Source organism: Echinops telfairi, unplaced genomic scaffold, assembly GCF_000313985.2.
Source record: "Echinops telfairi isolate 266 unplaced genomic scaffold, ASM31398v2 ScPeMD7_6;HRSCAF=24_0, whole genome shotgun sequence".
Classification (NCBI taxonomy): domain Eukaryota; kingdom Metazoa; phylum Chordata; class Mammalia; order Afrosoricida; family Tenrecidae; genus Echinops; species Echinops telfairi.
In genome coordinates, this window is record NW_022103902.1 from 1,244,163 (window position 1) to 1,262,809 (window position 18,647).

At 39.2% G+C, this 18,647-nt stretch overlaps 1 protein-coding gene across 1 annotated transcript in view; it reads right to left on the minus strand.

Moving 5' to 3' along the window:
• LOC101644462 (sentrin-specific protease 7) overlaps positions 1 to 18,647 on the minus strand; it is a 53,387-nt gene that overhangs the window by 20,954 nt on the left and 13,786 nt on the right. The window contains exons 4-9 of the mRNA XM_045286147.1: positions 16,643 to 16,676; positions 15,457 to 15,636; positions 13,998 to 14,260; positions 12,002 to 12,135; positions 5,875 to 5,991; positions 3,517 to 3,639 (exon numbers count right to left, since the gene is read on the minus strand). Coding sequence (XP_045142082.1) covers positions 3,517 to 3,639; positions 5,875 to 5,991; positions 12,002 to 12,135; positions 13,998 to 14,260; positions 15,457 to 15,636; positions 16,643 to 16,676 — 851 coding nt within the window. The remainder of the gene's footprint in view (positions 1 to 3,516; positions 3,640 to 5,874; positions 5,992 to 12,001; positions 12,136 to 13,997; positions 14,261 to 15,456; positions 15,637 to 16,642; positions 16,677 to 18,647) is intronic.

The following is an 18,647-nucleotide window of genomic DNA, read 5'->3' on the forward strand; positions in this document are numbered from 1 at the left end:
AATGATGATGACAACAAATGTACAAATGTGCTTGACACAATGGATGGATGGATGGATGGATGGATGGATGGGTGGATGGATGGATAGATGTAAAATGATTTTTAAAAAGAAAACAAGTGCTAGAGAGGGGGCAGTGAGTTTGCAACTGTCCTACACTGCTGGCGAGTCTGGAAATGTGTGCAACTGTGGGAAGTGTTCTGGTACTAACTCAAACAACTGTGGATAGAAATCCCATACGATACAGCAATCCCTCAGGGATGTTAGAAATGCCATTTTTGAAGAGCACAAACTTCTTCCCGGAAAGCACACAGAGCTGGCAACATTAACAACAGAGTGTACAGATCTACATGAAGAGTAAGTCAGGAAACCCTAACTCCACCTTTTTAAAAAAGGTTTCTATAATTTTGGAGTAGTAGTTTTTGACTCATCCTCACCTTTAATAGTACATGCCCCACAAGAAAGATAAAAGCATCCACACTACTTTAAATTTACAATTTAATGAGAGTAAAGAATGATAAGCAATAACTAAAACAGATACCAAGGAATTATAGCATTGAAGACACTTAGAAAAGGACTGACACGCATGCACAACAGTTCTAGCTTACTTTCTTCACATACAATTGAGAAGTAAAAGAAGGAAGATATCAAAATCAATTTGGGGTGTCAAAAAGGGTTTTTAAATCATGATGGCATTCAAAAGTGGCATAAAGTCACGTACTTCCAGCTTGGTCTTATGACACATGGAATAGAAAAAACTATTATACTCTTTTAAAGAAGCCCTGGTGGCTTAAAAGTTAAAACACACAAACCTGCTAACCGAAAGGTTGGTAGTTCAAACCCCTCCTAGCTTCAGGCAAGGAAGAACTGGCAGTCTGCTTGAGGAAAGATCACAGCCTAGAAAACCCTAAGGGGCAGGCGTTTTCCGTGACGCGAGTTCTATGTGAACTGAAGAGCAATTCAAAGGCCCCCAACATTACGTTCTTCAAGACTTAGACATGGGATGTACGGTATAGAAGTACAGAGACTCTCTTTGAACTGTTCCAGTTCATCTGACCAAACCAACATGGGCAGCGATCAGAAGTAAAACGAGACCCAAAATGGGCTAAAAGCTAGCGAGAAAATGACACACTTTGTGGGAGATAAACTATATCAGATAATAACATGCTTACCAAATCTGCTCATTTCAGAATGACTCCAACATTACAACAAGTATATAGTCTGACTGTTAACTTGTCTTCCAACTGACTATCTTTGGGATAGACACCTGATGGTCTATGCTGCTATCTGGCAGATTCCCCAATTACGCGAGTTTTACGTCATTGGAAATGCATGAGACATAAGATGGGGCAAGGGAAACATAAATGAATGAATACAAGGGGCCACAAAGTTCCTAACTATGTTGAAAATCCTCAAATATCTAACCGTTTGCTCAGCAGTCATCTTTCATTTTGAGTACTGGAGTAGTTACCTATTGCTGTTATAAAAGAAATCCCACAAGTGGACAGCTTTAACAAACAAATTTATTTTCTCCTAGTTGGGGAAGCGGAAAGTGTCCATTCATGGCAGCGGCTCTAAGGGAAGGTCCATCTGTGGGCCCAGAATTCCTCAGAGACCTCCACGTGTCTTCACGTGCTCCAGGGCGTGGGGGCTTCTCAGCATATGGACTCCCAGGGTCATCTTCCCTGGTAGTAACGAGGTCACCTCTCTCTCTGCTTTTATCTCCCTCCCTTTACTCCTTGAAAGATAAAGAGTGGTGAAGGCCACACTAAGGAAATTCCCTTTCTGAGCAAAGTGAAGGTGGGCATCCTACCCTACTTCTTTAACCACTGACTCCATGATCACACCAAGGGGGATGATCACCTCATTGAATAACTGCCAAATGGAAAAGAAAAAGAAAGAAAACTGCCAAATGACACAACGGCTAAAGCACTGAGAACATGGCCTCATCAACGAGGTACATCTTTTGGGGTGACACACTCAATGCATGACGAGTATCTAGGAAATCCCAAACACTGTGCATGACCCGGGGATAGGGAGAAAATAAAGGGTGCAAATAAAGTTCAGCAGGCAAAAATGTAAATAATTAGAGATAATATTGTGAAGTGAATAAGGAAAGATTCCCGCAAAGAACAGGGAAGACTCTTGCCTAGAAAGACTGACTCGGTGGCTACAAACAGTGACGTGAAACCTGGACAAGCAGTGTTGGGTTCTGCTGTACACATGGTCACGAGGGTCAGCCCGCACGCAAGGGCACCTAACAACAAGGCTTGGTCTGGTACACATACTCACACAGTACGCACACGACAGAGTGTGTGTGCTGGCTGTCCGAATCTTGCCGATGTTAAGTTATAACAGAGACATTGGGGGTTCTCTGATAAAATTCTCGCCTTCCATGTGAGCGATTCGGGTTCCATGTCTGCAAATGGACATCACGCACAGATACCACTCATTTGTCCGTGGAGGACTGAATGTTGTTACTACACTGAATTGGTTTCAGCAGAACATCCGGACTAAGAGTAGAGAAAAACGCCTGCCCATATACTTCCAGAACTGACCCACTTATACAGTAATCCACTGCTGTCACTGATTCCGATTCATAGACTCTACAGGACAGAGTGGAACTGGCCCAGGGGCTTCTGAGGCTGTCAATCTTTGCATGAGCAGACCCCTCATCCTTGATTGCTGTCCATGCAGTTGGCAGTCGAATGCTTACCCCAGTACACAACCAGGCTCCTCGGAAAGCCTAGTAGATCACCACGATCCAATCTGGAGAGGGCAGCAATTTGTTCTGGAGGATACGGGGTTGTCATGAGTTGGAGGGCCAATTTGACAGCAGCTAACAAGTTCCAACAGTAACTCCCCACCTCTGCAACTATAAACTACTACCTATAGATTTTAGCATTAATCAAAAAATCAGTGGTGCAGAGACTTACTTAAATTGTGCAAATACAGCAGTCTTAATAATGAGGATTCAACCACATTAACAAAAATAACTTTATATGAGCAGGTTTCAGAAAGTACTTGAAAAAAACAAAGTTAAAAGATAATAGCTACAAACTTCTGGAAGCCCCGTCGTATTTGTGGCAGAATTTAATGCAGGGAATAGGCCACAGAAGAGACAGAAATGGTAAAAAGTCAAACGAGCGCAATGAAGCAACCAGAGATCAGCAACAGTAGGAAAGCGCTCTGTACCTAGACTGGAGGACAAAGGGAAGAAACAACATCTCCAGATGAAGCTGGAGCCCTACTAGTCTGTACAGAGACAGATGGACCTTGAGAGGAAACGTTACCACTACCAGTCACTGCCCAAGGCCAACAGGGTAGGAAGATATTTCCTGTCCCAATTTAGAAATGCGACCTGCAAGAGTCACCTCTCTGTGGCAGGGAGAACAGAGAAAGGGCTCTCAGAGCAAGTAAGCCCAGGACATGCACAATACTTACTCTAGGAAATACTATGTTGCATCAAAACAGTATATTTTCTTCTTAGAGTTTAAGTATGTTAGATAATTAACTTACGACAGATTTGGATTATCTTCTGTTAAATTATTTTCCTTTCTTGTCAAGCACTTATAGAAAAAGCTACTAAAAATGTGACTTCGTTCAACAAGTTCATCGGATGCCTTTTCCAATAGAAGATACCTGTAAAGTAGAAACCCCACAGATGTTAACTATCTTTAAAAGCTTCTACCTAGTCATAATCCCAATTATTATGTGTTCTGGAAATCTTAAACTTTTATATTCAACTAGATGGAAAGTAAGCCAAAGTTCTTGCTATTTACTGATTTTAGTTTTTAGTTTATTTGGTTATCTCACCCTCTATCAAAATCACTTAAAGCAGAAATTGTCCATATATCCATTCATTTAAAAAATACTTATAAAAAACAAATTTCTTTCATGTGCTAAGCACCATGTTCAAACCAGATGGGAAAAATAAGAAAAATAGAACCTGTCCCCATGAAGTTTATATTCCAGAGGGGTGGGGCTAGAAGGAAATGTTAGTCCAATGGTGATGCAATCAAATGTAAAACTGCAACTATTTTACTCTAAATCAATCTAGAAAAATTTACATCTCTAAATCCTTAGGCCATTCTTACACTAGAATAGCGTAAGCTCAATCACTTAGTAATTAATACTTCAAAATTAGAGAACTCAGTTATTCTTAATACTGGATATGGGTTCAAGAATGAACTTACGCGTACTAAAACACTTTTTTTTTTAATTAAAAAAAATCAGAATGCGAAAATGTTTTATATGTGGTTGTGTACTCTCTGTAAAGGGGAAACAATGAACCCTTCTGGGGTTCCCAAATGGGTATTTTGATCTGAATGGTGATTTCATGAGTGTATACATACGTGACCATATGCATAGATAACAGTGCTGTACAGTTACGCCTGGGCAACAGAGCAAAAAGCACCAGAAATAGGAGGAAGATACAGAATGTGTGGGTGGCTAAATGGCCTCCACGAACTAGATCCCTTGCCACAGGGCCAGAAAAACTAGATGGTGCCAAGCTACCTTACTGAACATTTGATCAGAGATTCTCTAGAGAAACTGATCACAGGGGGTAAAATTCAGAACAAATTTTAAATCTTAATAGACTCGACCTATCTGGAGTCATGGAAGCTGGATGAGCCCGTGAAACTGTTGCTCTGAGTTAACCACTAAACCTTCAACCAAAATATCCCCTGAAGTCTTCTTAAGATGAAACAATAATTTAGTTTAAATAGTTAAAAAAAGAAAAAAACCGCCTGGCTTGACCATTGTGCTCTTTCAAGAATGACTTCTATGGGATCAGATTCAAAATAGCAACTCAAAAGATTAAATAAGAACCTTAGGAGTTAGCAAAGTCGTGTCGACAGGGGAGAACAAGCCAGGAAAAAGAGGTGAGAATGATCGCACAAATCAAAGAAGGTAATAACTGTCACTGTGTTGCACAGAAACAACTGAATGTTTTGCTGTGTATATTCTAAGCAGCAACAAAATAAAATGATTAAAAAGCACTCAACGTGCAAAGCAGAGAAAAAAAAGATTTGCAATAAAAAGAAAAGCCAGACAATTGAAAACAACCCAATACTGACAAATACATTAGAATAAACAGAAAATGGTATTACAACCATTAGTATGGCTGCATTCCATATCTTCGGAAAGTTAGACAACAATGACTGAACAAAACACAGTAAAACTTCAGTTAAAAATAAAGCAGGAAATATTAAAAACTGAAAAACTTTAAAATGAGTCAAAAGTGAGATCAAATTATTAGGTTATTACATTTTAAGTTAATTGCATCTGCTAAAATCAACTTTACAAGGCTCTGTATCTGAAAGCCAGGCTATTCACATCCCTCAACTAGGTCAGAGGAGATTACTGTAGGCTCAAACTCTGTGGGGACCCTGCAGATGAACTTTGGGCTTCCACTGTCATTCCTAGCTTTCTGCAAGCCAGGTGTTAACTGTTTGTTTCTTTTAAAAATGAAATAGTGAGACGGACTTTTCAAAGGACTTTATATTCCTTAACAATACAACAGATAATTGAATAATGCTGCTTAAAGTGATTTCTCAGTACTTCTATCATCACACTAATAAAGTAGAGAAATTGTGTGGGGGGGGTTTTAATAAATAAATTAGTAATGAAAACCACAGTGGCTCTTCAGAAGCACACAAAGGCGCTGCACCCAGCTCAAGGAAAAGTGGAGGTACAGACGGTGCGTTTACAGCCGAGGGACAGCACAAGAGCAGTTCGACTCTAGGGCCACTGGGAGCTGGAATCACCTTCACGACACTGAGGTTTTGAGCTAGCTACAGTATCTCAGAGGTAGAAATATTGAACAGCAAAACCTGTAAAACAAATGAAAAGGATCACCTATCATTGACTTACTTAAGATAGAAATCAATGATTACATCATTAAGAAACTCTCCTTCTTCTAAGCACTCTAGGTCTTCATTAGTTACTCCTAATCCCCCTTTGGTAGGTGGTGGAGGGTATACAATCAACCTGAAAAAGTAAAATTAAGATTTAAGTAAACCGACATTAAAAATGCTAGTGTCAAAGAGATCTGCTACATGGACAGTAACATGGCAGTGATATTCTATAACTAACAACTGTAGGGTACAGTATTTGGCAGGAGAGAGCACTTAAATTTTACTTTTCTTTCCACAAACTACTAATGACATTCTCATCGAGGATCATCTTTTTCTTTCCAATCCTTTCAATGTGGGTTAATCTCAGTTATCTGACTAATCCATAAACTATAGCTCACAATCGGGTATAATACCACTGAGGATGTATCTCTTCTACACAATTCTAAATTTTGAAAAGGCTCGTGTAAACAAAAATTCAAAACGATTAAAGAGCTAGCTGTGAAGACCACAGTCTTAAAGAAAATGTAGGGCTAACTGTTGGGCCTAAAAGTGGCCCAGCCTATCTCTTAAAAATTGTTAATCTAATATAGAAGAAAAAAATATAGTAAAACAAAAAATAAATGGGACTTCACAAAATTAAAATAATTATTAATCAAACTATTTTACAGGAAGAAAAGGCAATCCCATATTCATAATAATCTAATAACCAAAAATAAAAAATAGCAGGCATAAGTACTAAGTTCTTTAAAACTATCAAATGAGTCCCAAAGGACATTTGTCCACAATCAAAAATAAGAAGGAAGAAGAGGCAAGGCAACCAGGTGGCTTGAGACGAGGCCTCAGCCTGGAGAAGGGGGAACAGACACTGCGGAGAACGCAACCAGTCGTGGAGTCACGGGTGTACAGCTGACTGAACAGAAAGTCAACTGTACGTATCAACTTCTACCTAAAGCACAATAAAATATTCAAAAATCCAACCAAAATATAAATAAGATTTTGACAATTTAACAAAAAATGATAAAAACTCCAGTATTAATATGGGCAAAGAATTTAAATAGTTATGTTCACCAAAGACAACACTAAAATAGCCACCAAACATGAAGAGCAGCTCAGCATCATTAGCTATCCAATCTAAACACCAACCTCACTGCCATTTAGTCCATGTCAACTGAGGTCCTATATCGACCTACAGAATAGAGCAGAACTGCCCCAGTGCGTTTCCAAGACTGTCAACTCATTATGAACGTAAAAAACTTCGACTTTCTGCTGTGGGCCAACTGGTGGTTTCAAAATGCTGGCCTTGTGGGCAGCAGCCCCATGTGTAACCTGCTACATACAATAACCCTTAGATAGAGAAAGCACATACACACATACATATTTGTGCATAAATACATATAAATACTCAAACAAAATAGCAAACGTAACACTTTTCTTCCTTGAGGTATGTGACATAGATACACAAACTACATGTATGTGACCAACCTCCTATAAAACTAAACACAGTACTTTTTAACTTACTGTTGTTTCAGGCACCTTTTAGACTACACCACCAAGGATCCCCTCATAAGCTATGAGACAGATGCAAATCAAAAGCACACGAAAAGACCTTTTCACTCCCACTAGCACTTGTCTGTCAGGTCGTTGCACTGTGGTGGCCTGGGTGTGGCTGTGATGCAGAAGCTAAGTCACTGGTACTTCAAATCCCAGCAGGGTTATTCAAAGTGAACAAGTTTCAGCGGGGCTTCCAGGCTAAGGACAGACAAAGGAGGACTCAGCTCCCCACTTCAGAAAAAGAAGTCTCTGAAACCTTTTTGCAGAGCTTTGGAGCACTTGCAAAGATTGAAGGCCTAAGCAAAAGGAGCGCTGTTGGAAACACTGCCTGCAGATGAGCCCCTCGGGTTGAAGGCACTCCCATGTGACTGAAGAGTAACCGACTCCTGAGAGGGAGCGGACCCTGGTGAGCAGAGCCAGCTGACATCTGTGGGAGTAGAGCCTTTGGGGTCTTCATTTGCTGATGGTGCCTGGCTATCAAAAAATATAGCATCTGGGGTTTTAAGGGCTTGAAGATAAACAAGCGGCCATCAGCTGAGAAGCAACAAAACCCACATGAAAGAAGCACAGTAGCCTGTGTGATCACGAGGAGTCAATGGGATCAGGGATCAGGCATCAAAGAAAAAAAAAAATCATATCATTGTGAATGCGGGGGAGTGTGGAGTGGAGACCCAAAGCCCATCTGCAGGCAACTGGACACCCCCTTATAGAAGGGTCGCAAGGTAAAGACAAGCGAGACAGCGTGCAGTATAGCACCGATGAAACATACAACTTTCCTCTAGTTCTCTAATGCTTCCTGCCCCCCCAATATCATGACCCCAATTCTACCTTACAAATCTGGCTAGAACAGAGCATGTACATGGGTACAGATAAGAGCTGGAAACAGGGAAACCAGGACAGGTAAACCCCTCAAGACAAATATTGAGAGTAGCTATACCAGGAGGGTAAGGGGAGAGTGGAGGAGAAAGGGAGAACCGACAACAATGATCTACATATAACCCCCTCCCAGGGGGATGGACAACAGAAAAGTGGGTAAGGGGAGATATCGGTCAGTGAAAGACATGAGAAAATAAGAACAATTCATAAATTATCAAGGATTTGTGGAGGGGTGGGGATGGGAAGCTGAAACCAAGGGCTCAAGCAGAATGAAAATGTTTCGAAATTGATAATGGCCACAAATGCACAAATGCGTTTGACACAATGGATGGATGCATGGATTGTGATAAGAGTTGTACGAGCCCCAAATAAAATGATTTTTTTTTTAAAGGCAAGAAAGAAAAAAAAGATCAAAGTGGATGACAGAAGAAACTCTGAAACTTGCTCTTAATTATAGGGTGGCTAAAGCAAATGGATGAAGTCATGGGGCTGAACAGGAAATTTCAAAGAGCAACTTGAGACAATAAAGCCAAACACTCTAAGGGTATGTGTAAGGACCTAGGGGGAAAAAGCCAAAAAGGAAAGGCATGGCAGCTGAAACGGAAAAAAAATCAAGAGAAAATTTGCCAGTAAGTCCTACGTCATTGGAAAATGTTCGGGCAGAGTGGCACCCAAAGGTTCACCACTGTCCCAACACTCTCTCTCATGGGCACAAAGCTTGACCTGCGAGAGGAGACGATAAGAAGCAGCTGACCCCCATCACCTACCATTAGAGCCTGGCCATGGATGCTGCTGTGAAATACCTGGAGGGCTCAGCCCTCACGCAGCAAGGCCTCAAGGGAGTGGTTTATGAAACTTGACTGAGAGCCCAGTCAAGAGGAGGAGGAGGAGGAGGAGGAGGAGGAAACACCTGCAGTTGTAAATGCCAGAGCCCCTCTCCTTGCCCCGCCCCCAGGCCCTTTGCATGCCTTGCTCATAAAAAAACAACAGCAGAGCCTTTGCACTCAATGCCAAGTTTTTGTTACATAGTAGTTTTCCCATCAAGCCATTTTGAACCAATTGGTTATTTCTTGATTTGGTTGAATTTAAGAGTTCTATTAAAACTTAGCCCTAAAACAACAAGTTTTTAATATTAAAGCCTTATTCTTCCAAAGCCCCAATTCTCAAATTATGAGTGGCCAAAATACCCTATGAACTGAGCTGCATTGTTGTGAAGTGAACACTGACCACTGAAGGGGTGGGAAGACCCGGTCTTCAACGACTGTGGCTGCTGATACTGGAACCCCAGCCACAGCCGCGATGGTTTCAGCCGAGCCACGACGCAGCCCAGCCACCTGAGGGAAGGCTGCCATTCAGCGGCCCGCACCACTGCAGCCAGGCACAGCCTGACCTTGTACTGTACGTGCTCACAGCATCAGGCTGCCTGACTTTGTGGTGGATTTTCTAAAAACCCTTCTTTGTTAGCTTTTGCTGCGACTGAACAGAGAACTTGTCCACGGGTGCCCTCAAGTGAAGCTCTAGGGACACTTGAGGTGAGATCAAAGACAGTATTTTGACAAAATGTGAAGTGGCAATTGATTTATGCTACACTGTTTCACGAAACTGAATAAAAGTGTCACGGGTCAAAAAGAAAAAAGAAAACTGGAAAATAATAAATGTTGGTAAAGATGTGGGAAAACTGACTGCTATTAGCAGCAAGGTAAAATTAAAGGAAGGGCTTATCTATCTTGGATTTCATGCACTGAACGATCTTAATTATACAAATGAACATGCACAGGTCTCACATGATTAATGAGGTAAAACTAAAACCATAATAGTAAGGGGAGGAAATATTAAAGAACTAGAACAGTGGCTGTCAACCTGTGGGTCGCCACCCCTTTGGGGGTCAAACAACCCTTTCACAGGGGTCGCCCGATTCATAACAGTAGCAAAATTATAGTTATGAAGTAGCAATGAAAATAATTTTATGGCTGGAGGGGGTCACCACAACCTGAGGAACTGTATGGGAGGGTGGTGGCATTAGGAAGGTTGAGAACCTCTGAACTGGAGGATAGTTACGTGTCTCATCAGTGCTATACTGCACAATGGATGTATCACCCCTTCCGTGTGGTCCTTCTGTGAGGGAATAATTATTATACTGGTGGGTTTTCGGTCTCCACTTTGTCTATGCTGCTTCACGTCAATCTGATTGCTTGTTTTTGAATTTCTGATACCTACTCTCATCGACACCTCATGATCACACAGGCTGGTGTGCTTCTTCCATGGGGACTTTGTTGCTTCCCTGCTAGATGACTGCTTGTTTACCTTCAAGCCTTTAAGACCCCAAATGCTATATCTTTTAAAAGTTGGGCACCATTCGCCTTCTAACCACATTTGTTTAAGCACCCACTTTGTCTTCAGCGATTACAGAAGATGAGTATCCACTATTCCACATAATTAGAACAAACAGAGGTAAGATTTAAGTAGAGGCCCAAAGTCCATCTGCTTCCTTATTGTGTGTGTGTGTGTGTGTAATTTTTACTTTCTTATTCCTAACCTTTTTATGTTCATTTGTATAATTAAGATCATTTGATGCATAAAATCCAAGATATATAAACCCTTCAGCAACAGTAATGGGAGTAAGGATTCCCTGAGAGTATGCAGAGGGGGTGGGGAGGGGAGAACAACACCCATGGACTGATAGCAATGACTATATAACCCCATTCAAGGGGAATGAATAACAGAATTATAGGTCGATGGATATATTGGATGGTATAAGATATGGCAAAATAATAATAATAAAGGTTCATGGGGGTAGAAAAGGTAAGGGAGTGTGATAAAGGGGACCTGATATCAAAGAGTTCAAAGAGACAGAACATGTTTTGAAACTGATGGTGGCAGTAATTGTACAACAATGCTTGATTTAAATGAATTATAGGTTGTTATAATACCTGTAAGAGATCCCAGTAAAATGATTTTAAAACAAAAACCACAGAAGAGCATAAAAGAAAGAAAATTGAGTGAAATGGGACCTATTATTTCTTTAGAAAGAGATTTTTCTTTTTAATTTTTTTTTCAAAAAATAATTTATAGTCAGAACTAGAGAACCCAAAGCAAAATTGAACTAAAAAGCAGCAGCATGAATTTTCCTCTAGTTCTTGAATGCTTCCTTCCTCCCCCGAGCCCCCACCCCACCCCTATCATGATCCCTATTCTACCTTACAAATCTGGCTACACCGGAGGATGTACACTGGTAGCGATAGGAACTGGAAACACAGGGAATCCAGGATAGCTGAACCCCTCAGGACCAGTAGTGAGTGGCGATATCAGGAGGGTGAAGAGAAGTTGGAAAGGGGGAAGTGATTACAAGGATCTACATATAACCTCCTCCATGGGGGATGGACAGCGGAGAAGTGGGTGAAGGGAGATGTCAGATGGTGTAAGATATGACAAAATAATAATAATTTATAAATTACCAAGGGTTAATGGGGGGGGAGCAGGGAAGGAGGGGGAAAAATGAGGACCTGATACCAAGGACTGAAGTAGAAAGCAAATGTTTTGAGAATGATGAGGGAAACAAACGTACAAATATGCTTGACACAATGGATGTATGTGTGGATTGTGATAAGAGTTGTACGAGCCCCCAATAAAATGATTTAATTATTTTTTAAAAAGCAGCAGCATTAATGAAGATTTCTAATGTCTCTGCTTATTATAAACAAGATAAAAATACATACTTCTGAACGGGTCCTGTGTGCTTGACTTCTCGCCATTCTTCTTCTGCATTAGATGTAATAGAAAGTGAGTAGCAACCGCTACTTTGCTTTTGCATTAAGGTGTAAGTAGGCGTGGCTGCATTTATATTTGCAGACTGATGGAAAGTAGCACAGAAAGAGTTTTGTAAGGGTACATAAATGCAAACAAACATAGTAACTATCTACAGCACAAAATCAAAACCTAGGCTTCCAGGAGAAAATATTCTGACAAAAGAGTATTTTGATGATGTACGTTTTGTATTTTCAGAACTTCTATAAAGTAATATATAGTGATGTAAAAATAACACTGTGGATCAGGAGATACTATATACACAATAGCTGAGTTTAATGGAAGTATTATTTCCAAACTTGGGCTCTATAAACTAAAATTGGATTTGAAAACATCACACCTGAAAGTGAATAAAACCCCAAACTGGCTGCCAGCGAATCAATGCTGAATCATAGAGATCCCAGAGATGTCAAGTTGGTGAAAATAAAAATTTTCAATGATGAGAAACTGAGTGTTATAACATTAACATAAATTTTATTATTAAATGGGAAAGCTGGAAATAAATTTGTATATATAACAACTGTGGAATATTTTTACGACAGTATGCACAGTTAAGTATTCAAAGCTCATCCTTCACAAAGTGGCTTTCTAAAAGTAAGTATTAAACCCAGATTAGGCCCTTAAGTCTCAAAAACTCATTTTTCGGGTCGATTCCAACTCATCCTGACCCTATACGACAGGGTAGAACTGCCGCTGTCTTTGTTAGGCTGTAACTACTTATGGGAGCAGAAAGCCTCGTTTTCTCTCCCGCAAGCACAGCTGGCCTTGAGATTAGCAGCTCAATGTGTAAACTGCTACACCACCAGGACTCCAGTCAAGCCCGTGGATAGAATATATGTACACACAAACAAATAGCTGCCTAAATACTCATATACAATAGCAGCCTTAGGAGCATTTTCCTTCCTAGAAGTACAAACTACACCTATGTGACCAACCTCCTATACAACTAAACATGGTATATTTTTTAACTTACTGTTTCAGGCTAATTGCATACTTATAAAAAAGTTGCAAAAAATTATTTTTCACCCAGATCCCCAAAATGTTAACATCTTGTATGCCCCAGTACAATGATTAAGACTAAGAAATTAAAATGAATAATCATATAGTACTATTAACTAAAATGTGACATTCATTTAAATTTCACCCACTTTGCGGGAGTGCCCTTTTCTGTGCTAGTAGCCTGTCACTCCTGGACCCCTAGTGATCTAGAACCATGACCTGACACATTGACACATGCCCATTAGTTACTTTCCAACTGAACTTATCTTGATTTTCCTCGTCATCCGATTGAGGATCTAATTTACTGGGAAGAATATCATAGAAATAACCCTTTTCAGTGCATGATATCAGGACAGGACGTTATGCTGATGTCCTATTGGTGATTTTTACTTTGATCACTTGATTAAGGTGGTTTCTGCCAAGTTTCTCTATTGTAAATTTATTGTTTTTCCTTTTGTGTTAATATCTTGGAATAATTACCTTGAAACTATGCAAATAACTTATTTTTCTTTAAATTTCCACCTATCAACTTTAGCATCCATTAATGGACCTTGTCTGCAACAATTACTGTTGGTGTTTTAACAGTATTTTCATATTTCCCTCATTCCTTTTATACTCAATTAATTGAAACTTTTCTCTAAAGAAATATTAATTCTTCTATTTATTATTCATTCATTTAGTTGCCTATTTATACCAATATAGACTCATGGGTATTTATTTTATTCTTTGGTTCTAATTTTATACTATCCTGGTTTTATGGATCCTACTATTACAGCTTTGTTTGACATTGGGACTCTTTCAGACTGACTCACGCACCCTTCAATCAAAAGCGAGCATTTTGAAATTAGCCTAATTTCCATGAAAACTTTTATCCAACACCCATACAAGCAATCGTAATCAAATGCTAACCTGAGCTACTGATATCACCTTCATTTCTTCAACAGCGGCAGCAGGGAAAGAAAAAGTTGAAGCACAGTAATAATGAATAAAAGAGCTTTCTTTTGAAGAGAGGCTCTGAAACAATGGAAATGCCTGAATCCAGGACAACGGATAAGCAAGCTCTACTTCTCCACTGGTCGTGCTGATTTCCGTCATGATATCTTTCAATTTCAGTTCTTCTCTGTGTGAAATAGGATTATGCAGCTCAAGGAAAATAAATTCACTGGACTTAGCTATAGAAGAAAAAAGAAACCAACCCTTTATTCACAGTACTGATTTTCAAGGAAGTTATCACTCAAATAACTACTATTCCGAAGACAACGACTTCTGTCTACTCAGGGTGCTGTGAGTCTGAGCCTCTACAGCGCCTCACAACAACAGGAAAGGTGGAATGCAACCCAACAAAGTATTCTGAATGTTAGGTAACAGCCCAGCAGACAAACACTCCAACATGTCAGACTCACGTCTCTGACTTCAGAAGGGGTGGTGTCCCACCGTGGTACGCCCTGTCACTATCTCCATAGGTGCTAAGTATAGCTTTGCTAGTGAATTTAAAAATAAATGAATAAGTGAAAATTAATCAACTAATAATTTTTCTAGCCTTCTACCCATATCGTATCTATCAATTAAGAAATTATAAAATCAAACATCTCCCTCAAAATCATTTTCCATAAACAACCATTTTAACAATAGTCCCATAAATCATCCTCTTCTACCCTAATAAAGATTACAAAAGGGCTCCAAACCACAGAGAAGTATCATTAAAAGATCGTGGGGTTTTCCCAGGAACATTTCAAAGCTCCATCATAAAACCTGACGTTTTAGGTTTCCTCGGCATCTGCACTATTTAGTCACAGGCTTCTCCGACTAACTAGCAAGTAATTAGGACAGAAAAACAACTAAATTTAAAGGTTAAAAAAAAATTACCACTTACCAAATTTTTTATTAATCAATAGTAACTAAGGGAGGCGGTACGGAGATGAAAGAAGTAAGGACATTTTTAGAACTTGGAGAATCGTTTAGGGTCGTCCTAGCTATACCCCTACGTTATGCAGAGGTCTGCAATGCAGGATTAGAGGAATGACGTATAAACAAACTTAGCACTTTTTTAAAGATCAATTACAGGAAATGTTGAAGATAAAGACTTCAATATTTTACTTAACTTTACCACTGATTACCTCTGCACAGTTTATTATGAAACAAGAATAAGAAACTTAGAAAAGAGATAGCAAAAGATGACGGCCAGCTAAAAGGCTGTAATACTCTTTTTACATTTGAAGTACATTTTACTTGGTTGAATAAAACTACTAGGAGAAATTAATGTAAGTAAATATAATCATTACATTTTTTAAAATTTCATTCCATGAAATAACTGCTTTATTTTAGATTTTCAGGTAATCCTCAAATTCAGAACTCAGTTTATACTCACATTGCTGGCTTAATGCAGGATTTTCTAACTGCGTCTGAATCTCTTGAAGATAAACTGGAGAAACCCAGAGGAAAAGGATAGCATGGTTCCTCTTAGTGGGGTCATCGTCCTGACTTTTCCACAAGCCAAACCTCTTTAAATGCGCAGTGTCCACTAGCAATGAAACCTCATGGAGGGACACTGAAACAAATAAAAGCAACAACTCATGGAAACTGACCACTTTTAATACATTATTTTTCAAAGTCATATGCAAAGTGCCTCAGAAATATATTGTTATGTCAGAACAACTTCACAGTAATGCGTGGCTTTAAATATATTACAGCAATAATTAAATTTAGGAATTCAGATTTTTGAAAACGTTTGGCTGAAGGTTTCCAGAGCAGATAATCGGTGTGACATCAGCAATCCATACACATTTTGCTTCGTGTCCCTGATTCACGTGCCGTCACTTCTCTCTTTCCCCGTGTCCTATTCCATTCCCTTCTGTCTGCTCGCCCACACGTGTCCTTGGGTAAACGCTGCCTCTTGTATCTCAAATGGTTGAGTGTCCTGTGGTGTGCATACCTCACTCCTGCTATTAATTCCTTTGTCAGCCTAATGTTTGGCTGAAAACTGAGCTCCTTTACTATTTAATTAAAAGGCATTAAAAGAAAGTTTTGCTGTTTTTAAGTTAAAACATCTTAGCTCCTTTTAAAGTTGCTTTTTAAAAAGCTTAGTAAATATGAATTACGTCATTAAACTGCCATAGTTTTGTTTACATTCAATACAGAAAAAGAATTATGAAAAACTGGTTAGACCAATCACAATGATCTACATATACTGTAACCCCATCCCTGGGGGATGGACAACAGAAAAGTGGGTGAACGGAGACATCGGTCAGTGTAAGACATGAAAAAACAATAGTAATTTATAAATTATCAGGGGTTCATGAGGGAGGGAGGGGGGAAAATGAGCTGATACCAAGGGCTCAAGTAGAAAGAAAATGTTTTTAAAATGATGGCAACAAATGTACAAATGTGCTTGACATAATGGATGGATGGATTGCGATAAGAGCTGTATGAGTCCCTAATAAAATGATTTTTTTTTAAACTGGTTAGAAAAGCATTTTGGAATTCTTACTAACCCCGTGTTTTATTTTATATTCAAAATTACACTGAAAAAAGGTCATAAGACAATGAAAGCTTACCTTGAAATGGAATCTTAACATACTTTGTCGTGAACTTAAAGGAAAAATAAAAAAGCAAAAATTTAGTTACTACCCAAAATTACTATAGAAAATTTTTATTTTTTCTCTTTTTCATAGAACAAGTACATATTCAGTCTATCCTAAAAACCCTTTTATCAATAAACCATGAAAATGTTTCATGATAAAGAGTGTATGTAAGTGTAAAAATTCTGTAAAAGAAATTTAATTTTCAGTATATTCATTCATAAAAACAGTAATACATGTTTTAATATTCTCTGAAGATTTAAAGACAAGTACGACCAAGTTAAGTTGTATCCAGAAAAACTACCAACAGACTTGAAGGAAGCGGTGATTTTGAAAAATATGCCACCACGTACATGCCACAAAATAAGGTTTGATTCAGAATCTGACAGCTCGGCCAAAGGGACCATTCTCTTAAGCATGAACTCCTAACAACCGAGCTCACGAGACTGCTGAACAAAACAAAACGGCCAGTATACAGCTACATGTGTTGTATTCGTTTTAATGAGAAATTAAAAGGGTCAAAACGGTCTAATTTGTGTCCCATCGGGCATAAACAGTCTGTTTCTGTAGAAAAACTACCTGGTGAATCCAACTACAATCAGAAGGTTGCTTTCACCGTAGTGAAGTAGACGATCCGTTCACTCCAAATAGCTAAAATAAAGAAGTGTAAGACATTCAATACCACAAGTAGGGCGCAAAGCATGGCCAGAACGCAGGTCACCGTCCACAAGATAACGTTTAATGACGAGCCCTGCCAATGCTTTCGTCTTTCTTGGTTCCACGTTATAGACTGTCTTCTGGCCGGAAATATATATATATATGTATGTATAGATATTCACACATAGCAGGGTTCCCGTTCCTTGTTAATCTAAGTGATGATTTACCTGTTGCTTGGATAATAATTAGCTAAAGCTTACATGTGCTCTCTGAAAGAGGTGTGTGCTTTAAAGCTTGTTTTTCCCATTAGTGACAAATGAAAGTGCGCTTTAGTTCTATGGTTAACTTTCTCTTTTGATAAATACATTTATGATTTTTTTTTAAACCATAAGAATAGTCTCATTGGAAAGATGACTATAGTGGATCAAAACCTTGTCCCTTTGATCTCCCCTCTGATACACTTTAGGCTCGATCTGGTTTTCAATGTTTTCTGAATTGTCTGGGTTTGGGGGGTTTTACTCACACTGGGGTTTATCACTGATGCGTTCTGTAGGTAGCCTTCTTGAATCTTAGGTGTTTTTGTTTTGTTTTTTAGTGTATAGAGAACCTACAGAGATAACCATTAGAAGAGGGGTTCTTGGAGGGTACCATGAGGAGGGGAGGGGTGGCAAAGGCAGCCTGATATCAAGGAGTTCAAGAAGGACGAGAACGTTTTGAAAGTAATTGTGATAGAAACTGAACACTATTGTTTCATATGGTTGAACTAGGGAATGGTATGCTGTGTGGATTAGCTCCTAATAACACGTTTGGCAAAAAAGAATCAGTCTCAGAACACAAAGCGTAATGGAAAATGGTCTTACATATTACACTGGTTCTTTGATCTCATAAAATACACCTTCAACAAATATAAATAACTAGTTCTCGAAAATTAGTATAGCAGGTGTTTGCTTTTGAGGTTTTATGTGGTCATTACTGAAACATACAGTCATAATGCCAACAAAGACAAGATTATAAAGTAGCAAAATTAGTTAGGAGGTAGCAACAAAAATAATTTTATGGTTGGTGGAAGGGGTCACCACAACATGAGAAACTGTATTAAAGGGTCATGGCATTAGGAAGGTTGAGAACCACTGGCTAGAGACTGAGTTAATTTCTAAATTACTGAGCATCAGTGAGTTAGTTTATTGTGCCAACCTGGCTGATAAACACATGGGGTTAATTGAAGGGTGGAGGGATAATTTGGCTTAGTGAGCCTCGCCTTTTTAGTTTTCGGGTCTCTTGCTTTGTGATGGTCGGACCAGGGTGCAGCTGCCTTAGCAGTTCC